This window comes from Rhopalosiphum maidis, chromosome 1, assembly GCF_003676215.2.
Source record: "Rhopalosiphum maidis isolate BTI-1 chromosome 1, ASM367621v3, whole genome shotgun sequence".
NCBI lineage: Eukaryota > Metazoa > Arthropoda > Insecta > Hemiptera > Aphididae > Rhopalosiphum > Rhopalosiphum maidis.
In genome coordinates, this window is record NC_040877.1 from 13,658,361 (window position 1) to 13,683,514 (window position 25,154).

The window sequence follows — 25,154 nt, forward strand, 5'->3', positions numbered from 1 at the left end:
AAAATTGAAAAGTATAGAAGTCATTCTCAAATGTAGACTTAGTGGTTAATTTTAATTTGTTTTCACATTGCAATATTTTATTTTATAATCATACTTTAACTTTATAAATAATAGTATTATTATTATGTTTTTTTAGCAAAATCGTTCATGGGTAACATGAACGGGGCTAAGGACGGTGGTGGAGGTATTAGTGGAGGTGTCGGTAGTGCCAAACCTTTGTCAGATGAACCGACTATGAACGCCCATGATTGGGTGTGGCTAGGCAGATCTACGTTAGAACGTTCGTCCGGCATGCTTGTACCGTCCATGGGCAACAAATCACACAACAACAACAATAATAACAACCAAATCAACGAGCACAATATGAGAATTATGTCAAATCCCATTTACGGCGTGGACAATAACAGTAGTGGTAACAGTGGCAACCAGCAGCAGCAACAGCAAGTTTGCAGCAGAAATCCTCCTCCGCAAATCAATACTTCCACGTACAGCGTTAAAGACCGGCTGTCCAACGGCAATATTGTTTTCAATAAACTATGGAAAGTGTAAGTAGCAGTTTTAACGGCATAGAGATTATATTTTAGTGATTCTTACACTTCTATTTTACAACGTCAACGGTTCGGGAAGGGATGGTCGGGAAGTAGTACGAAAACATTTGGACCACTTGCTGCTACCCATTATGTTTTTGATCGAAACGTGACATGTTCTCGGTCAAACGCATTAGATATTGCGTGGTTTGCTCTTGTTATTATATGATGCATCTCGTTAACACGACAACGTCTACATTCCCAGTGCGTCAGAACTTGATCCCGATCGATTACTAAAGTTTCCTTCTGATCACGTTCAAAGCCAGATTAAGTATCAGAGCCGCCCTAAAGCAATTCATGTTTGGTACCTCTTATCAATAAAGAGTTATTGAAACAACAAAATATATTATATTTCATAATATATAATACTATATGAATACGTGAAAGATACCGCCCCGAAGCAAAAATCCCTTTTACACCTATGTTAATCCTACTCTGATCGCGTCTGACAGACATAATAAACTATAAATAAAATATTTACAGTATTGCTGATAAACAAGGAGTTGAATATGTGATGTAGAAACTTTGTCGATATAGATATTACATTATATTTTGGACTTAAACAATTTCGTTGTTATTTCTTAGAATATTATGTTACAATGAAATGTATTAATACGTCAATCCCCAATTTGCATAATCATTACACGTAACTACGTTTAACACAAGCAGCTGAAGTTCTCGATAATATTGGCTCCCCTCCTCTCTACAACCCACGGAAATATTATTTGTAAACAATTCCGTTATGACATGAGTTATCTGAAATATCGGACTACTCCGTTTTTGGTAGTATTTTGGCAATGCTGTTTCATCGTTCTTATTTACAAGTCCATATTTAGTATCTGAATTCTACTCCTTACTATTTTAGCTGCGTAAATAGCCAGCCTCTACAAACTCGTCTGATTGTTGCCGTACCTCTCCTCATCTAATCAGTTCAAATATATTTTATTTTTACTACTTACGTAGTTTTCCACTGTATCCAACAGTGCTCTATCATCATTATTATGCAATGACCTTTTTTTGTTACGTTACACTTAATACGTATTATAGTGAAGGTTGAGAAAATTATCGATTTATTATATTTCTTAAGTAGCTCAATAATAATAAGTATCCATTAAACTTAAAATAAGATGAATTTAGTGAAATATGTAACTCAATTTAATTAAACGTTTTAAGTACTATTATTTTAAGTTAAATATTATACACTACACATAATATTATAATACCTATCGCCTAAAATTTTTCTAGATTTTATAAATTTAAATGTAAAATAATATATTTAAAACTAGCGTTTTTGTGTTTATAATGATGATCAAAAATTCTCTTAGAAAATATTATAAAAAATTATTACTTTTGTTCTGTAAAATTCTGTTTATCTTATATGACACTTGCATTATGTTTCTAAGAAGGTACTATTAGTTATCGTTGTTTTGTAGTACGACGTACATGTGTTTTATAACTGTCGGTTAAAATAGTTGAAGTATAAATATATATTAAATGCGTATTGAATATTGATATTAATGACTTGAGAGAAATAATTGTATGGTTTTCGTTTCAAAGTTTAATTGAAGTATATTTCCAATAGCTACTATCTTCAGTTTAAGTAATTTATGTATTTTATATTAAAGAGTCTTAACTTTTAACTGAGCGAGAAATGTTTATTTGTATTTCCTTCATTTAACGTTTTACTGTGTTTATTTAAATTTAAGTATGATGTTAAATAAATAATATTCATCGTTCAGTGCGTTCCTATTGACTAATACAATATTTTATTTATAAAACATTTTCAATTTCTATTCGTACAACTTGAAAGTTGAAATTTTCTTAAGTACTTTAGTAAAAACAATAAAAAAAAAACTGTAATAATAAAATATTGATGTACTTACAACTGACGCCCCAGAATTTAATGGCATAGAAGATTGGCAATAAAAATACATTCTAAGTACCTTTGTATGAAATTATAATGTACATGATGGTAAACTTCACAATTTAATTTTTTAATTTTGTGTTTTTACCTTAGTTTTATTTATTTATTTATTCAAGTATATACATATTATGTAGCTAAGCACTTCCAAAATATTAATGGTTTTATTATTATATCTACGAAAACCATATATTACATTTCTTAATCCTTTTACGAATGTAGAACGTATTTCTCCCTACCTACTTTATTAACGATTACTTTTGCTCTAAATAAAATAGTACGTATATGAGTATTTTTATAACATTGCAGTAATACAGTTGATGATATAAACATTATAAACTAATAACTATAGATTATAAAAAAAAGTCACTTTATTATTTTTAAATATACAACAAATTATATTTTTTCATAAAAAACACTCGCTATATTAGAATCCCAGTAGTGTTTTTAAACCATAGTGCGGGATACTAACTGTATTTTATTTATTTATTTGATTTAATTCCCTGCCAGACTTCCAACACCGAACGACCAAAACCTGGAGAAACCCGCTGATTACAGGCCACCGGTGCCGCCGCATAGGACGCAATTGAATAACGTGGACAACATAATGATTGGTGACGATGACAATGACGAACAAGCGCCACCACCTCCAAAACGGCAACACCATCACCACCATCACCATCACCGTAACCGCAGTCAAGGTGTGTAAATGTTTAATGACTAAGTAACTATTCTGGTCTACATAGATGTCTCTTAATTTTGTATATGTATTTTTTCACTCAGGTGGTGGCAGATCCTCATCGGTTGCTGGTAACCCTAAACTGCCGGAGAGGAACTCCGACCCACTATTCGTCGAAACCTGTAACCGGAGATCAATGGATGTAAAACGGGCGGCAATCATTGGGAACCCGATGTTTGCCTTCGATCCTGCGTCCGCAGATCAGAAGCATCAGAACGCCGGTAACAGTGACACTATCAAACTCGATGACCTCAACCTTGGCATGGATTATAAACAGCTGATGGAGTATTTTGACAACCTGAAAGAGTCAAACGCTTAATTTGTCGTGGCCAATCACATACCTATGTCGTTTTGCACACCCTTCCCTATTATCAGTAACCATACATGCACTCACACCACTGCAATGAACCTACACGTGGGCCATTTACCTAACTCCCGTCCTCGCTCGCGCCGCTCCCGGTTCCCTCACTACTTCTGTTAATGATCTTATTGTCGCACATAAAAAGTCAATTAATTCAAAGGTTGTCGTTGTATGAACTATATACGCTATAAATAACTATGATATTAAAAATACGCTCTATATTAGTTTACGTCAAAAAGTATAAATCGTAAACTTCAGTATTTCATTGAAAAATGCGATGAAAATAATGTTAACTATTTTCACGTTTACGGTTGTGAGGTGAATTTTGACCCAAATTTCTAGAATAAAGATTTAAGCTTAGGTTGTTTCCGGTTGTTGAAAACACAACGATACCTAATGACCCAATTATTATAATTATTATATAAACACGATATCTATAGTCGATACATTATTAGCCTTTGCTACTAATTGTATCTTCTAAAATTTCTTTCTAAAATAAACCTAATCTATCTAAATTTATATACAAAATATAATTATATATTGATGTTTTGAACTATCTACTTAAGATTTATTTCTCGGACTTACATTATGAAGAAAAAAAATTAACTTCTAGACTATAATACTATATTATATGTATTCAAACAAGCTTGTATAGTCTCTCTCTATAATAGTAAATTTATACAAAAATATTAGTTCCTTAACCCAAATCATTGTTATAAATATTATTATCACAATGATATAACAGATAGAAAAATAATAAAAATAAGAATAGATAATTCGTGTTACATCTGTGCTAAATGATACCTTCGTTATTTCCTATTTTTTATAATATGTACGACAATTATTGCCACTGTTAATAATAATTAAGTTTCCAATTTCGCTCTACACGTGTTTATCTGAATGTTCCTAATTTATTGTATCACTATTTTGATAATATTATTTAAGCGATTTCCCTTTTAAATCAATATTATCATTAATCTAAACATTTTTGTTAAATTTAATTGTTGATTATTTTTAATTTTTTAGTCTGAACCTATTATCGCTTGCAACTTTATTTTATATACTTTTGTACATAATATTCAAATTTAAAAATGTTTTTCAATACCTTTTAATATCAAATACTACATTTAATATTTTAATGAATAGTTCAACAAATTGTAACTTGTACATTTATATGTTATGTAATGTAGTTTTTGTTTTTATAAACAATAATGGTATTCCACGATGAATTGTCCCCTTAAACTAAACAGTTACCACAAATATTATAATATATTTAAACAATGCCTAATCACAAATAATTATATAAGATATAATATTAAACAAAAGTCACACATTAATGGTGAACATTTATACGCACACATTCTACAATAGGTATTCTAATTTATTTAAATATGTATTTAGTCAAAAGTACATTATTTTTAATTTTTCAGTGCCATTAAAAAAAAACATTTGTGACAGTACAACGGTATTATTTTTTTTAGTTTTATTTTTCTGTGATAATGTAAATAATATAATTTTGTTGGACAGACTTGTATTTCAGATTTTCGATTATAACCTCATCACACGATTCTAAACTATTATGATTTATGACATATTTGAAAAATTGAATATTTGAATACCTATTATTTCAGTAGGTATTGCCCAGTGCGTATGTATGTACATTGTGCAAATAGTATTAATACCAAAATTAGGTACGTTATTAGTTCTACTTACAAAAATAATTGGGGAAAAAACAGTTTCTCAAAGCTAATCAAAAATCATACAGCCGTCCATATATTATATATGTTATGCAATACTTAATAAACAATATCACGACATTCGAGGACTACCCGTTTGGACCGTATTAGTTAAAAAATAAATACAGTATATTAATAAGTTTGAAAATAAACACTAATCATTTAAATGTTTTGAACTTAAATAGTGCAAACGAACTACCTATATATAAAAAAATACCTATTATTTCTAGTCAAAGTATATATTGATATTATATTATAAATTATATTATATTATATATGTATATTATGTTTAAGTCGTAGATCAAGTAGGTTGTATAAAAAAAACTATATATATATTGTTTGCCTCCTTTTTTTTTTTTTTTTGGACGCAGAAGCTTCCACTAATAAATTTTTACCCATGTTTCATTTGTTTTGTGTATAAGTATTTTTGCGATAATGATGAAGCGCAGAAACGTCGTACGCGACCCAATGAGACTGTTTTTTTTTTTTATAGAATTATTTTACTTTTTAGTATTTTCTTTACCTGTTTCAATATTATTATTATTATGATTTTTTTTAAAGTATATTTTATTGCTTTGTAGAATACGTATTGAGTTCCGATAATTTGACTTTTTTTCCTTCCTACTTTTCAGTCCGTTTCTTTGTTTTTATTTTTTCAATTTCATTTTCTCCTTTCATAATTCGGTCAATAATTTATTCAATAAATATCAATGTTTTTGAATGTTTTACCTTCGTATGTACCGGGTTGTGATCTGTATTGTCCAATTATCTCACCAAAATGATAATTTTTATTAGATTTTAAAGTAGAAGTAGTAGTTGACACACTACAATTTAAGTATTGTTATGTTGATGTGAGCAGATATTAATTTTAAATAAACAATTTATTAAACTTACTATTGGTTTTATTTATTGGCTTGTTAAAAATAATAACCATAATAATGTGTTATACTGTTATGATTGTTATGAGTATATAGATGTGTAGATCATACAAACTTGGGCAATTTTAGGTTTTAAATATAATTATTAATTATACTTATTGTTATATAATTATTATAGCATTAAGATTGATTTCATTATAACATTATTAATTAGTTATTACTATTGTAAGTTGTGTTTAAATGTTGTTGACTATATTTGACTATTTGACGAAGTACAATGAATTCTATGTATACGAAATGAGAACTGCATTTGTACATTTTCTTTTCGCGGCAGTAATAGCACCTAATTTAAAGGACCGTGCTTATTATGTTTATATTATATCGTTTATTCATATTTATGGATTACAGATTTATTTATACATAACACTGATTTATGTGTCACATATTTAATAATTGTTTGATTTGATTCTATGGCATTAGAATTGTGTAATGTAACTTAATAATTTTACCTAGTTATATTTCATGACTAAATTATATAGGCACTTAAAAATTAAAACATCAAAGGAACTATAATATTATTATCCATTGAATATGATGGAAAATCAAGAATATGCGTTGCTATAAAATCAACAAAGCAGTAAGAGTAAACTAATTATATTAAAAATAAATGGCAGAAATTAATCTAAATACATACATCATAATTTATATTTTATACATTAACTGTAAATTTTTATTACATTTATCTGCTAAAATTAGGGATTTTTAGAAATACAAGCTATGGACTCGTTTGAAGCAATGAAAATCGATAAGGACTACCTACGCAATTTCGTCAAGTTTATTTTCAGTGTTTAAGTTAGCAAATATTCAGCCATGTATCTACTTTTGCCGGATAGCCATCGTAACAGCATATTATTGTTACAAGTATATTGGATAAACTTAAATTGTTATAATCTAATAAAGTATTTCTTTATCAAAGTCAGTAGTGTCACCAGAAAATTTAAAATGTGTCACTGGGTACTTATATTATATAACACACTAGGCACGCAAAAAAAGTTAACATGACTTGCAAAAATTAATAGGTATTTGATTTAATTTCAAATTTGTATGACGAATAAGTTATATCTTATTGATATTTATCATTATTTCTGTTTTATTTTTAATTTATTTTTAGTTATTTTTGAGTTTACATTAGCAATTTAAATTAAGTATGAAATATTTTATTAGTGTATCGCCATACAAATATTGAGAAACACCAATGAGATTATAATATTAGCTAAATTCTAAAATATTAAAAAGTCATGTTATCGGCCGACAGTTATAATCGTTTCTTGTGTCCACAATGCTGGGTAATAGAAACATTTGGAACTATTACTCATTAGTTATTAGGCAGCCTCTTACAAGGAATAAGTAGATTTCTACTGCTGTTAAATAAAATAGCTATTATTTTATTACTAATAAATAGGGTAGAGGACTTGTAGCATTTGCATATTTGTTTTGCACAGTCATAAGAATAGCAGAGTACAAAACGAATACGCTTCATGCTTTCACGCATTTTCAACGCAGACATTTTTATTTATACAATACAGTCAAAATGTTTGGATAAAAACGTATTTATTTTTGTCGTATAATATGGTTTTTGACTGTCCGTGGACACACGTTTTTCCTAGAAGTGCTTGCAGAGGATCGCCGATAAGCCAATAATATTAATTTTCCGTAATTAATTGTATTAACAGATAGTTAACAATCTAACGTCAAACACCATACCTACGACATCATCACCACAGTGAGCCGTGTGCGCACTATGCGGACTTTTATTCGATTAGGATTTATTTATTATTTTTTTTTTTTTTAGTGCTAGAAGAAGACTCATAAAACTAAGAAAAATGTATTTTGTTTATTTGGATACGGTATAAAATATGTTTAAATTATGGAATTGTTTTAAATTGTTTTACATGCTATTTATTTTTTAATAATTTAAAAAAAATTTTAAGTGCATATTTTAAATGCATATTATGGGGTTTTTAAGTGCATAAGTGCTTGCACATTTCCCTCTGTCCTATTAATAAAGTAATAACTTATTAGTAAGTTATTAGTTTATTATCGTTAAAATAATATACCTGCACACTAAAATACGTAATATCATTAAAATTGTTTCCACGAATCCGCAATTCTTAAAGTACGCATCGTCACTTTTAGACTTAATTAGCGTATTAAAAGTCAATAATAATACTATAAATATCTGTGATGTGACCAAAGTGAGTTTTTGACAAACACGCCACAGCCTACAGTTCGATTTTCAACGGTTTGAATCATATCAATTACAAGAAAAGTAAATTATATTTTTAATTGTTTACAATAGAACAGCCGATTATATAGTAAACAGATAAGCCATAGTACCTATAAGGATTTTCAGCTACAAAAATTATGTTTACTATATTATCAATGATAGATCATTTCCTAGAAACGTGTCGGGTGGACTAGCTTTATATTTTTGTTTTTATTGCACACATTACAACTATTAATAGTTTAACAATTTTTGTTTGACATTGTTTATTATTTTTTAAATTTTTCTAACCGTAAATATTTATAGTATTTATACGTTGCTTTTCAAATGACGTTCGTTAAAAGAAATTGGAGAAATATAATATGTTCTGTTTTTTTTTTTCTTGTAACGTAGTAGTACCTTTATACATTTAAAAGTAAAGTTATTTCATTACAACAATTATTCTATTTGATTTCGATAATGAGAAGGGTTCGGATTTAAAGGCAATATAATTAATAAAAAAGCATTTATTATTTAATAAAAGCAATAACAAAATATATTAAAAATTAAATAGTTTGTATATTTTAGAAAGTATGTATAAAAAAACGAATGCGGACTGACGAAACATTTTGAATCTATAGACAGGTAGTATGGGTACTTTTATAAACGTTATTTCATCATGCCAAATACTCGATAAAGTATTAAGTGATATTGATAATTAATATCGCCGATAATAAAATTCATTAAAAATAATTATTGACAAACGACAATGCGCCGTCTTCAGAAGATCTTATTGATTTGTACCGTTGAGTGTTAAGACGCATGTCGTGTATAAAACTATCAAATCAATTGAAAATTACACACAAAAAAGGCATTTATATAAATCAAAAATGTATTTATAAGTAAAAAAGACAAAAATAAATACATTTATTTTCTTCAATATTAAATAATACTTAATATTAAAAATTATTTTTTTATTATTATTTAAAAAAAAAAGCTTTTGCCTTCAAATCCGAACCCTATAGTAATGAATAAATAGTAATTTACCTAACAATTATTATAGTAAAACATAGCGTATATCGCGAAACCTTTTCGTCTCCGGGGCGGCTGCAGGTCGCTTTCAAATTATTGAACATTATTTCCGCTAGTTAATTAATTACATACATTATAATATTTATAAATATTATATAAATACAGAGAGAAACGTATTGTGTGCGAGTGTGCCGCGTACACGTGCGGACGTGAAGGACCACCGCCATCGGGCGCGGATAACAAAAAATCTAGCCCTTTTGAAGTTGTTGGCCCTTAAGCATGTTTGAATAACAATAATAATAAGCTATCCTTTGCGGTGTGCGAGCCGGACAAAAGAACAACGGTTTGGAAACGGTCGTGTTGAATACGCGGGCTTATTGTTTTTTATTGTTGTCGTGACTTCGCCCGGCGGCGACAATATTAGCGACGGCTAACGGGAGCGTTTAGTGACTAGTGAAGTGGGCGGCTCCTCCCTTGAAAATAGTACTGTGCGGTTTTAAATGCTAACATTTCGAATTATTTTCGATCATAACATTTTTTCGAAGTATGTTTACATAATATTTTAAATATTATGATTTATAGCGAATTAGCGAAATAAATAAAATACCAATATTATCAACTGAATGGTTATGATGGTGAGGGGGGGGGGCTATGGAGTGTACCGTGCGTGACTGACGAACGCGAATGCGACAAAGCAGACTGATATTATTGTTTATGAGCCTAATGTTATAGCTGTGGTATGTTTTCTAAATTTAGCTGTTCTTTGATTCGGCGGCGACCCCCTCCGCGGTCTTGCGAATAACGACAGCGGACGCACTCGGAAAAAAGTTAAAACGCTTATTAACAATTGGCTGCGGAAGAAATCGGTTCTTCTGAGTGGCAAAAACTATCGCAGTCACAGTTTGTCGTTTGTCGTATGCCAATCGGTCACCACTTCGGCCGTTTTCACTGCGGCAACGTTGTTCGTCGTGTCGTGTCCAGGAGTTAAGATCGTACAAAGGCCAATCAGAATAGGTACTGCGATAAAACGCGCGAGATAAAAATAAAATTGAGTGAAAAAATTATGTTTAGGAGGTCTACCGCTACTACTAGTTGTTACTAATTATTTCATCAAAGTTACGTCTTATTATATGTAATCGTATTAACGTAATGTATAGATTGTAAATAATCAATAAACGCCATTGTATATATAATATATTTTTTATATATATAATATCTATATTTTATATATATTATACATATATTTTATATATATTATATATATATAAAAAAAAGTCTACTACACGTATGATTCGTGCTATTAGGGTGGTTGTCATTAACTCGATTAAACACAGCTGTAACCCACAATATACTTATTTCAAATGGGCCAAGGACATTTCACAGTTAAATTTTCACCATAAGACTAATTTTTAGCCTCTCCTTCTTATCCTAATTTTGAAATTGTATTCATAATAATTTGCTTAGTTTTTTTTTAAAAACGTAATAAACATTTTCCCATGACCATTCATCTTATTTATTCATTTATTCCATCGATTAGTTAGTCGAATTGTGTGGGAGGTAGAATAGTCCCTTAAGGTACACCGCATAATATTCTACTCAGTAGTGTCGATCAATAAATGTTCAGATATTACAGTCATAATATAATAATATCGTATAAATTCAATTTATTTTCAGATGCAAGGACCAGAATTAATAATTATTATTCATAAGTTGATTAGACCTCGGAGACTATTCTAAGTACACACAAAAGCATACAATATAGGCTCTAATATTTATAATAATATATTATAGGAATTCAAAAAAATATTTTTTTTTAATACTACAATTATACTTTAGAGTTTGAGACCATATTATAAATAATATACTCGTATAGTTTACTTTGTTTTTTTCAAAAATCCATCAATAGACAACATGTGATCTTGGGCTAGGTATAAGAAAAAATTAAAAGTGACTTTTTTCGTTTATAAATGATTATATTGGTTCGACAACACATCTAATCGTCGACGTAAAACTTCGAAATTCAAAACTTTCTCCTTCTCCCAAATAATGCACGTAATGCAGTTTTTTCAAAAACATAGTTTTTCGAGACTTTATTTTGATAAAAACTGTTTTTGAGTAAACCAATTAGACCTTCTATCAGAAACCACCACAAAATTTGAAAATCGAAGCATTTTTACTTTTACGTTTATTACACAAACTAAAAATTAAAAAAAATTAAAACATATAATTTTAATATATATTGCTATTTGCTCTACTCAAAATTTAAAATCTATAATAAACGAATTATGAATACGTTTTTACAATTTGGAAGGATGGACGTCGGGCGAAGTTATTTGGATCTATTTCAAATAAAATAAGCCCTAAGGTAGTGGTAACTCTAAAATTAAAAATTGAAGTTGAGACGAGTACAAATCGAATACTTAATTAAAATAAGTTTTATATTTAATATTTAATCGTTTTTAAATGTTAAACCGACAAAACATTACGTGTGTCGGGAAAACGACTTCCAGTTTCAAAGTAATAATATTATTCTTTTCTGTGTTCGCAGGTATCAGGTCACTAGAACAGAATTATTCGATCAGAAGACCTATTTCGTAGTTATCGTATTTTTACATATTAATACATAATTTTTTTTTATTAATTTGGAAATAATCAATATTTGTCAAAATAGGTGTCGTCATGGGTCTCTAAACCAACTCTTCTAAACTCCAAACAAACCTCTACTAATTTATCATACTTGCAGTTTTGTGATAATCCGGGTTTTTTAAAAGGATGATAATTTTTAAATATCATAATAAATAATAATACATAGAAATATTGAAATGCAATCATACTATAATGATAAACAATTTGCAAATAACAAAAATGTAGGTATCTAACCATCAATATGTTCTAGTGCTGTGTATAGTAGTTGTAATTGTCGAGTATGAATCATTGCATACAAAAAACGATTTTGAACAAAGACGCTCGATATGTATTACCCTATCTACATATTATTAAGTAGTTACACTTCGTGATACAGTTCTTAGAGTAATTTATTTTAGTATTTTACAGTATAAGTAGTATTACAGACTTGCAATAAGTTGATTTAACTTTAATTATTATTATTTTTTTTTATTGTACACATAATATTATGGTCAAATTACCTATATATTTGATATTATCTATATGCATGTAGAGTCATTACTCATTAGTCATATACTCATATAACTCATATAGATAAAACCTATTCATCAAAGAAAAAATCTGAAAAATTTGGTTCAATATAAACTATTATTTGATAAAAATTAATTCCTTACGATTAGAAAATAAGATTAGACCGTAATAGGTAATGATTAAAATAATAATTATATTGCATATTATATATATGTATTAAACACACCACTATTAATAATATTTATCTGTATAAAAGATTAACGCCCAAACAAAAGTGCTTCCCTGGGCGATCTGGCCATATATAACCCAAAAAAATGTGACCGTGTGTGTGTGTGTGTGTATGTGTATGTGTGCTAGACAGAGACAACAGTTTAAACGATCGCGTGTTCAGCATGCTCCTAAGTACTTACGCGTAGACACGGTTCGCAACACCGAACGCGCAGGCGAGACCGAGTCGTCCGACTATTATTATATTCGATGCGAATTAGTGGTACATTATTGTATATTTTTATAATTATAAACGTCTAGCACGTTTTTCGTGCGGCCTGAGCGATTATTATTATAATGTACATAATACATAGAAACATATTATATACACAGAGTTACACAGAACGTTGAATACGACTATAATACAAGTACAATATAATGCTTATGCGGCTATACAGTGTATTGTATTTGTATATACCAGTATTATAAAATATTGGAATTGTTCCGCACTCACCCCGACGTTTTCGCTCCAAACATGTGGGCCAGCGCGGGTCGTATGTTTGAGATCGTGCTTATTTCTCATCAATACGACCATCATATTATTCGGGTTTATTTTTTTCCGTCGTATTTCGCTGTCCGTTCTTTCTTTGCGGGGATGACATTTATTTTCTCGATTTTCCGGGATAGTATTCAGCTTTTAAAATGTATCCTCCTGCTCCATTCAGCATCATAATACACGAACCTTGGTCGATCGGATTAAAATGAACAGAACTCGAACAGTCTGCAGTGTGTATTGTGTATTACTACAATATAGTCAATAAATCCTATACGTAAATCAAAAAATTGACCAAGAGTACCTGCCTAACTGCCTATATGTACTCATATAGGTATCACGTACTAAATACGCGTCTTATATACGTCGAAAACTACTCGTGGTCTTGTATCCTACGCCCGATTTGTTATTTTTTCGTTTTTATAATTAGGTGTGTTTATAATATATAACGATTAACAAACGCCTATTTAAGTGAGATGCGGTAGAGAACGCATCATCACTGAGTTGGTGTTTTTAAAAAAAAAAAAAATAATGTATACATATATAGGGTGATTGTTTTAATAGAAAAACAATACGGTTTAAGAAAAGTTTTTTTTACTTTTTTGAAAAACAACATAAGTACATTTTTTAATTTGAATCAGATTAAAAGTATTTCAATGTGCTGAAATCGAATTTCAAATGAGCAGCTAACTAGTCACCTGATGTTATAACTTATAGGTATATTTATAATTAAATGAGGTAGAAAATGTAGGTAGGTATAATAATATATAAATATAAACTAACACTGGGAAAAAATATTCTGCTTCTGTGAAATAAAAAATATATAATATTGTCTTTCAAAAGAAGAATATAAAGATGATAATATAATATCTAAAATATTTATTCTATTTATTATAAAAATTATGTGTGTCTTACTATTGAAAAAAAAAAATTACCTATATCCTATACATACAGCATATATTATGCATCACGTATAATATGTGTGTGTGTGTGTGTGTGTGTGTGTACGAGTTGTGCGAGAGGACGGCGGTGCACTCGGGTCATCTATAACACGTTCCCACGGTCGGCCCGGGCCGGGCACGCTGCGGAGCTTGGGTCAAGTCACGCCCCTTCGCCTGCCGGTCCGTATGGGGAACTCGACGTCGTCGGGCCTCGCGCACGCGTTTGTGTGTGTGCGTGTGTGCACGAGCGCCTGACCAAAGACGCCCCCAAACAATTAAAGCCGCGTCGATAGCACACAACGACGATGGAAACGGCGTATTTTTTTATGCGTTAAAAAAATATACATATTATATAATAATAATAATTATCGTGATGATAATATTACGGTCGCGCGTGCAATACCGTCGGACGCAAACGAGGAAACTCGGTCCGTCCAATAGGTTATTTTTTTTTTTTTTATTATTATTATTATAATACCTTTACCATATATTACACCGGTGACGTGCCGATGTAGACGATCTTCTCGTCCGCCGGTTGCCGCTTCGCGTCGTGCTCGTGTCCGTATAGGTATTTGAATCTTCGTCGGCGTGGGATGTGTCGGGTAAGGTTTTATTTTTCGTTTTTACGTGATACCTACGTTTTTCGGGTGACGATCTACAATTGCTTCAAAAATCAATCTGAATCTAGCTCCACCGTCGAATGAGCTTAAAATTGGTTTTTCATTTTCATTGTGACGTTCATGGTGGTTATTTTAATTCATGACTTTATTACAAAACCGAAACGCTTTATAAGCGTTTGTTAATTATTTTTTGTCTTGTTTAATGCATTACAGTGTGCTGTATATTCGTATTTTGTAGTTCGTCTAATCGAGTCTATATATACCTACGGTTTCCCTATACGTAATAAATATTGCAGGAATTTAAGAACTAAAGTGGCCCTCGATGGGAAACAAAACTGATGGGACTTCGAAGTTCATCGTTGGCCAAGAAAAACGACGATACACTGACATGGGTGTTGCACAGAAGGGACTTTTGTCAACAAGAGCCCGGCCAGAAGCCTCGTGAAACGTGAGTATCTATTATATAATATATGTTATCACAATTCATAATACGCAATACCCCATACAAATTAAAATAATAAATACTATGATAGCATTTTTTTTTTTTTTTTTTGAAATCAAAAACACATTTTAGCGAAATTGTTTCAAATTTTGTCTTTGGAACTTTTTTTTTTTTTTTGTCAGTTGAAAGTGATTTGAAACAAACATAAGCGTTTTTTGAATTTTAAAAATAACAAATAGCTAGTATATGGAAATATTAGATTATATTAAATTAATATTGCTGTTGTTGTGCGTAAATTTATGTTTAATCATATTAATATATTTCTTCACACAACAAACACATACATCTTATATACACTTCCAAACGTCTATATTTTCCAATAATAAATAATTATAAAATGTATTAATCATTATTATAACAAAAATAATTTCACAGTAGTATCTATATATTTACCCTACCCGCCCAGTCATTATATTTTAGCAAATTTATAAAAATTAGTGATGCTTTTTCACCCACAATCGGCCAATTGGTTTGTTTTTAAAAACAGATGAATTCAAATGCTCACCACACTTCTCTACCCCCCGCCCCACAAAAAAAAAAATAAGACTACTACATCCATTTATTTTGATATTATTCTATATGATTGTTTATTTAAAACGTACGGTGACTTAACAAAATAATAATAAATACGTGTTTTGAAGCGTTTGTCAATACGTTTTTCAATTTTTCAAGTGAAAACGATGCTCTATAATAATAAACTGTTGTAATATTTATGTTAAACGTACCCGTCAGGAAATCGTACGGCGGTTCAACATCGTCCGAGTACCGCGGAAGAAGGCACAATAACCATGTTCAAAGGAAAAGGAGAAACCACGTGCATTCAAACATATTGGACTATGGCAAGCCCGAGCAGACATACGGCTACGGAATATCTGATTTGGACGAATTCCTTTCAAAAGTAAGATGACCTAAAATAATAGTTTATTATACAATATTATAATATTGTCCTGAATATATAATATTGTATATTATCTAAAAATTATAGTCTATAATACGTAAATCCGTTGAATTTTTAACGAATCCAACCCATCGAGAAATATTCGCGAAAATAAACTAAATCCGGAATATAGTATAATAATATTATATTAATATATACATTAATATATTAATACATAATTAATACCGGAAATTAAATTTTCGTTATTCGAACAATCTCTTCCCGAAATTATTACACCATCATTATAATTATTATTTATTTTAATATATTTTAATTGAAACAAATTATTTTTATTCATAGATAACTGTCACGTTTAAATATTTGTAAATTGTCAATATGTTTACTTTGTATTTGGTTTTTTTATCATAAAGTAATTTATTATGATATATCTTAATCTTATAGTTAAACCTGTCATAAAATTTCATTTGTTTAAAAAAAAATGTTAATTACTTTTTATAGAAATTTTACTTTAAGAATAACTATATTGTAATATTTCTTTTTGTTTAAATGGTTTAAATTGTTAAACTTTTATTTTTCATTAACTTTTTTTTAAGTCCATTGAAAAGTGGGTGGTTGACGACTTGAATTTTACGTAATTATAACTTTATAATATTCACTTTTGTATTGGCCAAATAATAACTATAATGTAGTGTCGGTCGTTCACACTCAACAATTTTGGCAACAAAAAATTCATAAATAATACTTTCATTAAACTAATTTAATATAGTCAATCCTCATTCATCATTGCATGTAACTCTTATATTTTTATGTCGAATTTTCGACCATCATAAACTAATAAAATATTAAAACAATAATATTGATTTTCTTTACAAAAATATTTGTTCGATTTTTTTGATTTTTTGTTTTTATATATAGAAAACCTTTATACATTTTGTTAATATCTGTTGACTAAAAATACGTAAACGTACATTGTTATTAATATTACTTATACTTACGTCTTTGAGTTAAATTTACTTTATTATCCAGGCTACTCGTAAAAAATTTGAATATTTTATCGTATTGTTTTTGAATTTAAATACAAAATATTATTATGTTCCGTATTCGACGTTATACCTATTTCCAAACGACGATAGCCGATAGTTTAGATAACTATACTTGTCCAATCATTAGTTAAATTTCCTCAATCGTTTCTAATTATTTTTTAAAGTCTTTTACGCAATACGTGCACCGTGCACGTACTATAATCTATAGATTATTGTTGAATATATATTATTATAGTTACTGTAACCATTAGCCTGTCTGCAGGGGATGTGTTTTTCATGTCTCACATCAGAAAAGATTCGCGATGAAATTAATTATTTGAGATATTTTTGTGTTATTTATGCGATGACGGCTAATTGTATATTACATTCGAGTATACATTCTATTTAGTATTTAGTATTTAGATAGTCGTTAACGTTCGAGAAAAAACGATTAGCCCGACTGATGGACCGCGTAACGCACGTGGTTATACCGACATTTAATAACGTGTATCGTATAATTTTAGTCTATAAAAATACTTTTAAAACGAAGTATACAGTACAAAAAATATTCGATTACAAAACAAGTTTAGTTTTTCATTAGTTTTAAATTCGTAAAAATACATAGGTACATAGTTAATATTTTCACTTCATTTAGATTATATGTAATTTTTAAAAAAATCGAATAAGCATTAAATATTATTAATATTATGATATTTTTATCGTGATAAGTGATTTACATTGTAGATTTTTAAAGTTTTGATTTTTAATTAACATTTGTTTTTATTGCTGGACAGGATTGAACTTACACGCGCATAAATGTATAATTGTGATTTTGTTTGATTGTCCAAAAATAAAGCTATTCATTTTTAAAATTTTACCTGAGCGAAGTTTACATTGTGATTTTGTATTTACGTATACCTTGGTTACAGTTTACAATCTCCACGATTATCCAGTTTGAGCCCTAAATTCATTATTATTTAGAACGTTTACCTACCCTTCTCTCTTAACCCAAATTAATTGGACTTGGACCCCCCCCCTTAATAAGTACAAAATATATCTGATTTAATTAAAATTTCGTAAACCGAAATACCTACACAAACTGTATATTTATTAATATATTTTTACTTTATATAACTTGTAATCCAAACTAACCTAAGCTAATAAACATATATAAACCATAATACTTAAATAAGTGTGAATATCTATACGATATACAATAACTTGCGGTTTGTAAATAATTTTAAATATCATTAATATTGGAATTTCAATCTAGCTATAGTTCAAAATTCTAAATTAATATTATTTCTTACCCTTCTAATAAATAACTCATTTTATCCATAATTTAGTTTATTCAGTGAGTCATCCACATTTTTTTGTTGTTGGCGTATTTGATATACAGTGTCAATTATAATATAATACGCATACGCAATGTATACATAAATTAACATAAATCAATTAAAAATAAATTTACATTTGCTTGGTAAAAAATTTCTTTCTTAGTACAGTCAACTGTTGCCATTCAAACCTGGGATTCAAAAAACCATAAAGACAACACCGGATCTAGGGGGTGGGGGCAATCCGGGGCCCATGCCCCGGGCGCTAATCATAGAGAGGCACAAATTTCAAATTTTAAACTTATAATTTTTATTACATTTTAATCTTTTTTTAATACAAATTGAATCTTTTATTTGGATTTACACAAGTATTTCAAATTAAAAAGTTTTAATTCAATAAAGTCACACTGGTAATGATTAAGAAAAGACATTCGTCAAGAAATTATCTGGTTGTGAGTTCCGGAAAAAAGCTCTCGAAAAAAAAAAGAAAACGATCGCACTTCGGCATATTTTCATAATTGGCAGGGTAATACTAATACACAATGTTACAGAGGTTAAAAATTATTTATAATTATTATTCTATATTATAATTATTAGATCTGTATAGTATTATAATAATTAATGACGTGATTTAATATTATTATTATTTATTAGTTTATTACTATCGATATTATAATACGTATTATTTTAGAATTTAATACCTAACCGCGAATTTGAAACAGGTATAACTTCTAAAATAATAGTTTTCGGAAAATTTTGTGAATTAATTTTAATAATATATTACTATATTTTATTGAATTAATACTGTTGCCGCAGTAGCATAATATAATATAATATAATATAATAATATAAAATACTATCGGTTACGGAGGAACAGCCGATCGACACACACACACACACACACACAAACACTCGCGCGCATCAGCCGTTTTTTTATATTTATTTTTGTTTTAATTATATTTTGTGTCTTGTGAATTATATAATATGCAAATCAGGTATCGGCGCGTTATCTGCTGCCGCCGGCTCGCCGGTGCGCGTAGCTTAACACGGCCCACTGCAATTTTTGTCTTTCTCCGTACGTCGCCGTGAGATAGTCCATTGCGTCGTGCTAACAATATTATTTTATTTATCAAAAAAGTGCTGCATATTGTATTATGTTTCGTTAGTTTACAAGGTGCCAATTTGTAACTTTTCTTTTATATTTTTATACCCTTCATATTTTATTGCGTGGGCGCTAATTGCCATATCTTTATTATTATTTTATATTTTATATACGACGTGTGCACGAATCGCCACGCTCTTATCTTTGTAATATTACATTTATTATACTCAATCATAATTATACATCTATTTTTTTGTAATTGTGTATTTTATTTAGTGTGAGTTTGATTTAGTGGATTATAGGCATAGGTTGCAGCTGGCCAGCAGTGCACCGACAAGCCGTGAGTTATTTTTTATTGTTATTTATTATTATTATATTATTAGGTATTGTTAACATTTATTCTATTGAGCTAAAAGGGCTATATATTTTTTTATATCAATTATCAGAACGTTCAGCTCTAATAGCTGTTTTTATATATTATAATTGTGTCATTGAGCAAGAAGGGCCTTAACTACCTTTTATTATTTATCTTATATCTTATACCTATATACTTATATTTTATTCTGTTCGACCATAAGGGCCTTACAGTTATCACGTTTGTTTTTTATACCTTTTAGTATGATTTTTTTTATATATTTGCACTTTTTCATACCTATATACACCTTTTATTATATCTGGAACCGGCATGCCGGTTTATTATACATATTTTTTACTTGTTGGGCCAAAAAGGGCCGTAATTTATTTATTATATTATTGTTTATTATATCATATTTTATACCATATTTACATTTGAGTTACCATTATTTATTATTACCTATTCGTCCTAGATTTAAGTATACACACAAACACATATACACACTTACACACCACTACATTACATAGCTCACTAGTATTTGCGCGGCGAACTCAACCAATTCTAGTTGAGCTATACACAATTTACTCAAATTTACGAAGGTCGGTCGGTGTATTAGTATTTGCGAAGTATTTTGGTAACCGGGCGCACGGACTATTATTGTCCGTTCCTGGCCCATACAAATACAGTACAACAAATATCTAATATTTTATATAAAATTAAGAGAATGGGACAGATAATGAAGAGGATGAGAATATTGAGAAATTTAGTTCTGGGGTAATTGTCGAGGAAATTAATTCTGATCATAATAAAGATAAAAATCTAAATGTGTCCGAATTTATGTCATTGAAATTAAGTGAAATTGAAACTTTGGATTTCAAAGATTGTGATACATGGTCTGAAAAAATAATAGATTCTCAAAAAACTCATATTGTTAGAATGAGAATGAACTATATTAAAAAGTTGGATTTTAAAGAGAAGAATCTATTAATGTTTCTTGGTTTTTTATAAATCTTTTTAATGGAAATCAATGTCATCAAACTTGGCTTGGCTACTCCTAATCAAAAAATGCATTATTTTGTATACCATGCAAATTGTTTTTAAATTCAAATGACAAAAATATTTCAAAATAAACATTAGATTGGTTTATTAATTGGAGAAAAGTGTCAAAAATAATACCAGAACATGAAAATTCTAATATTCATAAAAAGTATTTTTGTTCATGGAAAATGCTTGAAATTTCAATTTGTGAAGGTAATGGAATTGATATAATTACGAAATGAAATAAAATTAAAAGAAAATCATTGGAGAAATTTAATTAATTATTAATTATTATTTAATTTAATCATTAATTAAATCGCCTATAATAATCCGTATTTTGACACACTTTAGGTCACATGCATTTTTTATTGTTGACTTTTAGGGGCGCTAATATTATGTTGTGCCCCCGGTTTACACAATTTGTAGATCCGGTACTGCATATAGAAAATTTCTTAAACAAGTAATATTACATCATTTTTCCGCTATTCTCTTAATATATATTTATCAAGCCATTTTGTACCGATTGTATATTTTTCTTAAAAATAAAAAATAAGTCCTAAAAATAACCACGATAAAATAGTTTAAAATGGACTATGATACGTTTTACGGAGTACTATAAAGATATTAAAAACCAGACTTCATACGGAACCAAATACAAATCTCCAAAAAAATTTCGTTTGTATAAAAAATAGTCATTTTTAACAATAAAGTAACCACTCGTAAACCCATATACTCGGTATGCGCAAACGAGTTTTTAAAGGGATTCTTTTGTGTAGTGCACGTTTTGATGCGCCCTCTCACGCGCTCGTCGAATATGTAGCCGCAGTGTTTTGTATTTAGGTAGGTACGTTAAATACAAGGGCTTCCGCAGGAAAGGCAAATAGTGGAAATTGCCCCTCCCTAGCTTTTATTCAAGTCAATTGTAATAATCATTATAAAGTCTAAGATATCACAAAATAATTTTTTTAAGTTAAAAACAAAATTTATTATTTATAAAATGTTATTATTTTATTTTCGTTTTATACAGTATAGTATGCGAGGATACATAATATTTTAATAATACGTTCTGAACGAGGTTGTTTACTGTATAATTATGTTACAGTTAGGTATGTTTATTTTTAAGTAAAACAATAAATAAGTTATTTCCAAATGGCTTTGTAGCTCTTTATTTATTTTATAAAAGATAGAAACTTTTCATTTTATAAACGACCTAAAATTATTAAATCAATTGTGACATTTTATTAACTAAAGAAAAATGCATTTGTTAAATAAAATTACACATTAATTAATTTTAAATTAACGATATAAGTTTAAGTTCTGGCTATCTGAACATAATATTAATAATTTAATTTGTACGTTCCCTATACGTATTATTTATGAGAGAAAACACGTTACGAACAATACCTATTACTGATCAGTTAATGAATAAAAATTAATGTTTTGGAATGTTCCCCCCCCCCCGCCAACTATCTTGACAAATTCCTGCGAACGTCCTCCATTAAATATATCAATTAAGGAGTGGAATATCATAAAAAATCAATCGTTGTAATACTATACGCTGTTCGTATTAAATATTATTATATCATATTTCAACTGAAGCAAAACGGAAAACCATAATATCTCATCTATATGATTAGATTAATTATAATACTTTAAACCGGGCGAAGTCGGGCTATATTCGCGGATGTGATATGATGATATTATTATATTATTTATTTTATAAAGTTGTCGTATCATAATACAGGGCGATTCTTTTATCATTACACACTCATTATTTTGTCAAGTATTGACTTTTTTTCATTTTTTTTATTTCAAAATATTTTGTATCATGCTTTTCTTAAGCTTTATGAAATTTTTATTTTTTTCACCCTTTTATTGAATAGTGACTCAGCAACTTTTGATTTTCAAATGGTAACTTATATTTAAAATTTCATAAAATAATAGGGCTATATTGTTTATAAATTTTAACGTTAAAAATCATTATTTTTCATTCAACCGCTAATGAGTTATAGCTGTTCAAAGTTGGGTGGTTTGAGGTTTTTAGGTGTTCATCCTACAGTTTATTAAGGCTGTGAGGCATTGGTACAACTACATGTATACAAAGTTCATCGTTACGTCGATAGTCGATAATGAATTTATTACATATGAAAATAATATGTATCTTAGTATCTTTTATTATCTATTACCCACGTGTCTACTCGTCTTCGGAAACAAGAAGTGTTATAAAAATCTAATACCGCCCAACATGGAAAAGCTATATCGCCTGTATCTCGTTAAAAGATTAACGAGAAACAATAATTTGAAAGTTAAAATTCATAAAAAAAAACAGCACTATTAATTTAGTAAATTATAAATGTATGTTGCCGTTTGAAAATTAGAAGTTGACAGTGGTTTCAATATTGAATAAAATAAAAATTGCACACAGTTTGAGAAAAGCATGCGATACAAAATACTTTGAAATGAAAAAAAATTCAATATTTGACGAAATTACGAGTGTATAATGATAATAGAATCACCCTGTGTATTATTATTGTATAGTAATCGCTTTGACACGATTATCACATTATTATTATTGTTATTGTTATTGTTATTGTTATTGTTGTTGTTGTTGTTCACGCAGTCGTCGATCGGCCGGCCGGGCAACATACCGATGGTGCTGTGCACGGGCTGTCTGCTGTACCAGACGCAGCTCGACGACCACTACCAGACGGAGGTGGCGCTGCCGCTCGGCATGGTGGTGAACGCGGTTTTCAAGAACGAGCAGTGGCTGTACGTGCAGACGCCGCACGCCGAAGAGGGATACATACCGTACGGCAGCTGCTTGCCGCTCGGTATCGTGCCGCCGCCGGACGCGGCCCGGGCGCCGTGCTGGGAGACCCAGTCCGACGTGTTCCCGCGGCCGGTAGGCGACCGGCGCCGTCGCGGCCGCGGTCACCGGGGCGGCAGCGTCGTCGCCGGCAGAGGCGGCGGCGGCGATTACGATCACGATAACGACGACGGTGACGGTGACGACGACGACGACGACGACGACGACGACTACGACTACGACTACGACGAAGACAACGACCACGACTACCAGGACGACCGAGACGTGGCCACGTTGCTGTTCCGGCGTCGCCGCTGTGGACGGCACCCGCCGCCGACGATCCGGCGAACCTCTGCCGCCACTAGGTCCGTCACCGGCTACGGATACTTGTGACGGCGTCGTCGTCACGCTGTGCAATATTCGTTGGTATAATCGCGTGTACAGTCTGCGGCGCCGTTCGATAAATATAATGTGTCATGATAATATTGTGTTACACTGTCCGCCGTCGAAATCGCAGGGGCGTGCCGGACTGCAGCGTTTCGGCGCCGCGGAGGTTTTAAGCGCTGCAGACGGTACGGCCGTAATACGTCCGTTCTACAATGTCCGGGCGGTACCACTACAATAGTTATACAGAATTTGTTGTGTACATCGTAACGGTTATGACTTTGGCTATTGGCGGCAGTTGTACACCTATTACGCGACCATAATATTGTAATATATAATAATAATAATAATAAGACGATCATTGTCCGTTGAAATATATTATATTACGTTATTTATGTAATTCATGTATAACTATAAATTATAATGTTTAAAACCGAATTTCTTATACTTCTGTACCACCTATACACCTTATGTCTGTACGTTGGTCTTGTCGGCCGATTAAAACGTAAAAACGCATTATCCCGGTACGGTAGTTATCCGCAATATTTTAAATTTTTCAAAGGACCAATTCGTTTTAATATTAAATATATATCAGTCATATCGACACGACATTTTGTTATTCTGCTAACATCCTATGCGGATGAGACGTATTCCTGATGAGAAACTCAAAGTACTTACTTATTATCAATTTACAACTGTATTTTATGTATAGACTACAG

General features: G+C 30.2%; 2 protein-coding genes across 5 annotated transcripts in view; both read left to right on the plus strand.

The window, feature by feature from the left end:
- The window catches only part of LOC113558837 (transmembrane protein 132E), a 60,009-nt gene extending 55,437 nt beyond the window's left edge, over positions 1 to 4,572 (plus strand). Inside the window, exons 8-10 of the mRNA XM_026964411.1 lie at positions 137 to 545; positions 3,019 to 3,209; positions 3,292 to 4,572. Coding sequence (XP_026820212.1) covers positions 137 to 545; positions 3,019 to 3,209; positions 3,292 to 3,566 — 875 coding nt within the window. The 3' untranslated portion in view covers positions 3,567 to 4,572. The remainder of the gene's footprint in view (positions 1 to 136; positions 546 to 3,018; positions 3,210 to 3,291) is intronic.
- A 5,855-nt stretch (positions 4,573 to 10,427) lies between these two features.
- On the plus strand, positions 10,428 to 25,040 carry LOC113561366. Of its 4 annotated transcripts, none has more exons than XM_026967731.1 (4): positions 10,428 to 10,531; positions 15,291 to 15,442; positions 16,229 to 16,394; positions 23,866 to 25,040. In XM_026967731.1, exons 2-4 carry the CDS (start codon positions 15,333 to 15,335, stop codon positions 24,442 to 24,444), a joined length of 855 nt encoding a protein of 284 aa, XP_026823532.1. In that variant the 5' UTR covers positions 10,428 to 10,531; positions 15,291 to 15,332; the 3' UTR covers positions 24,445 to 25,040. The 4 variants fall into 4 exon arrangements, with proteins under 4 accessions (XP_026823532.1, XP_026823529.1, XP_026823531.1 ...); XM_026967728.1 differs by lacking the exon at positions 10,428 to 10,531 and adding an exon at positions 14,796 to 14,976 and having other exon boundaries at positions 23,866 to 25,039; XM_026967730.1 differs by lacking the exon at positions 10,428 to 10,531 and adding an exon at positions 14,977 to 15,117 and having other exon boundaries at positions 15,208 to 15,442.
- Positions 25,041 to 25,154: the final 114 nt, after the last annotated feature.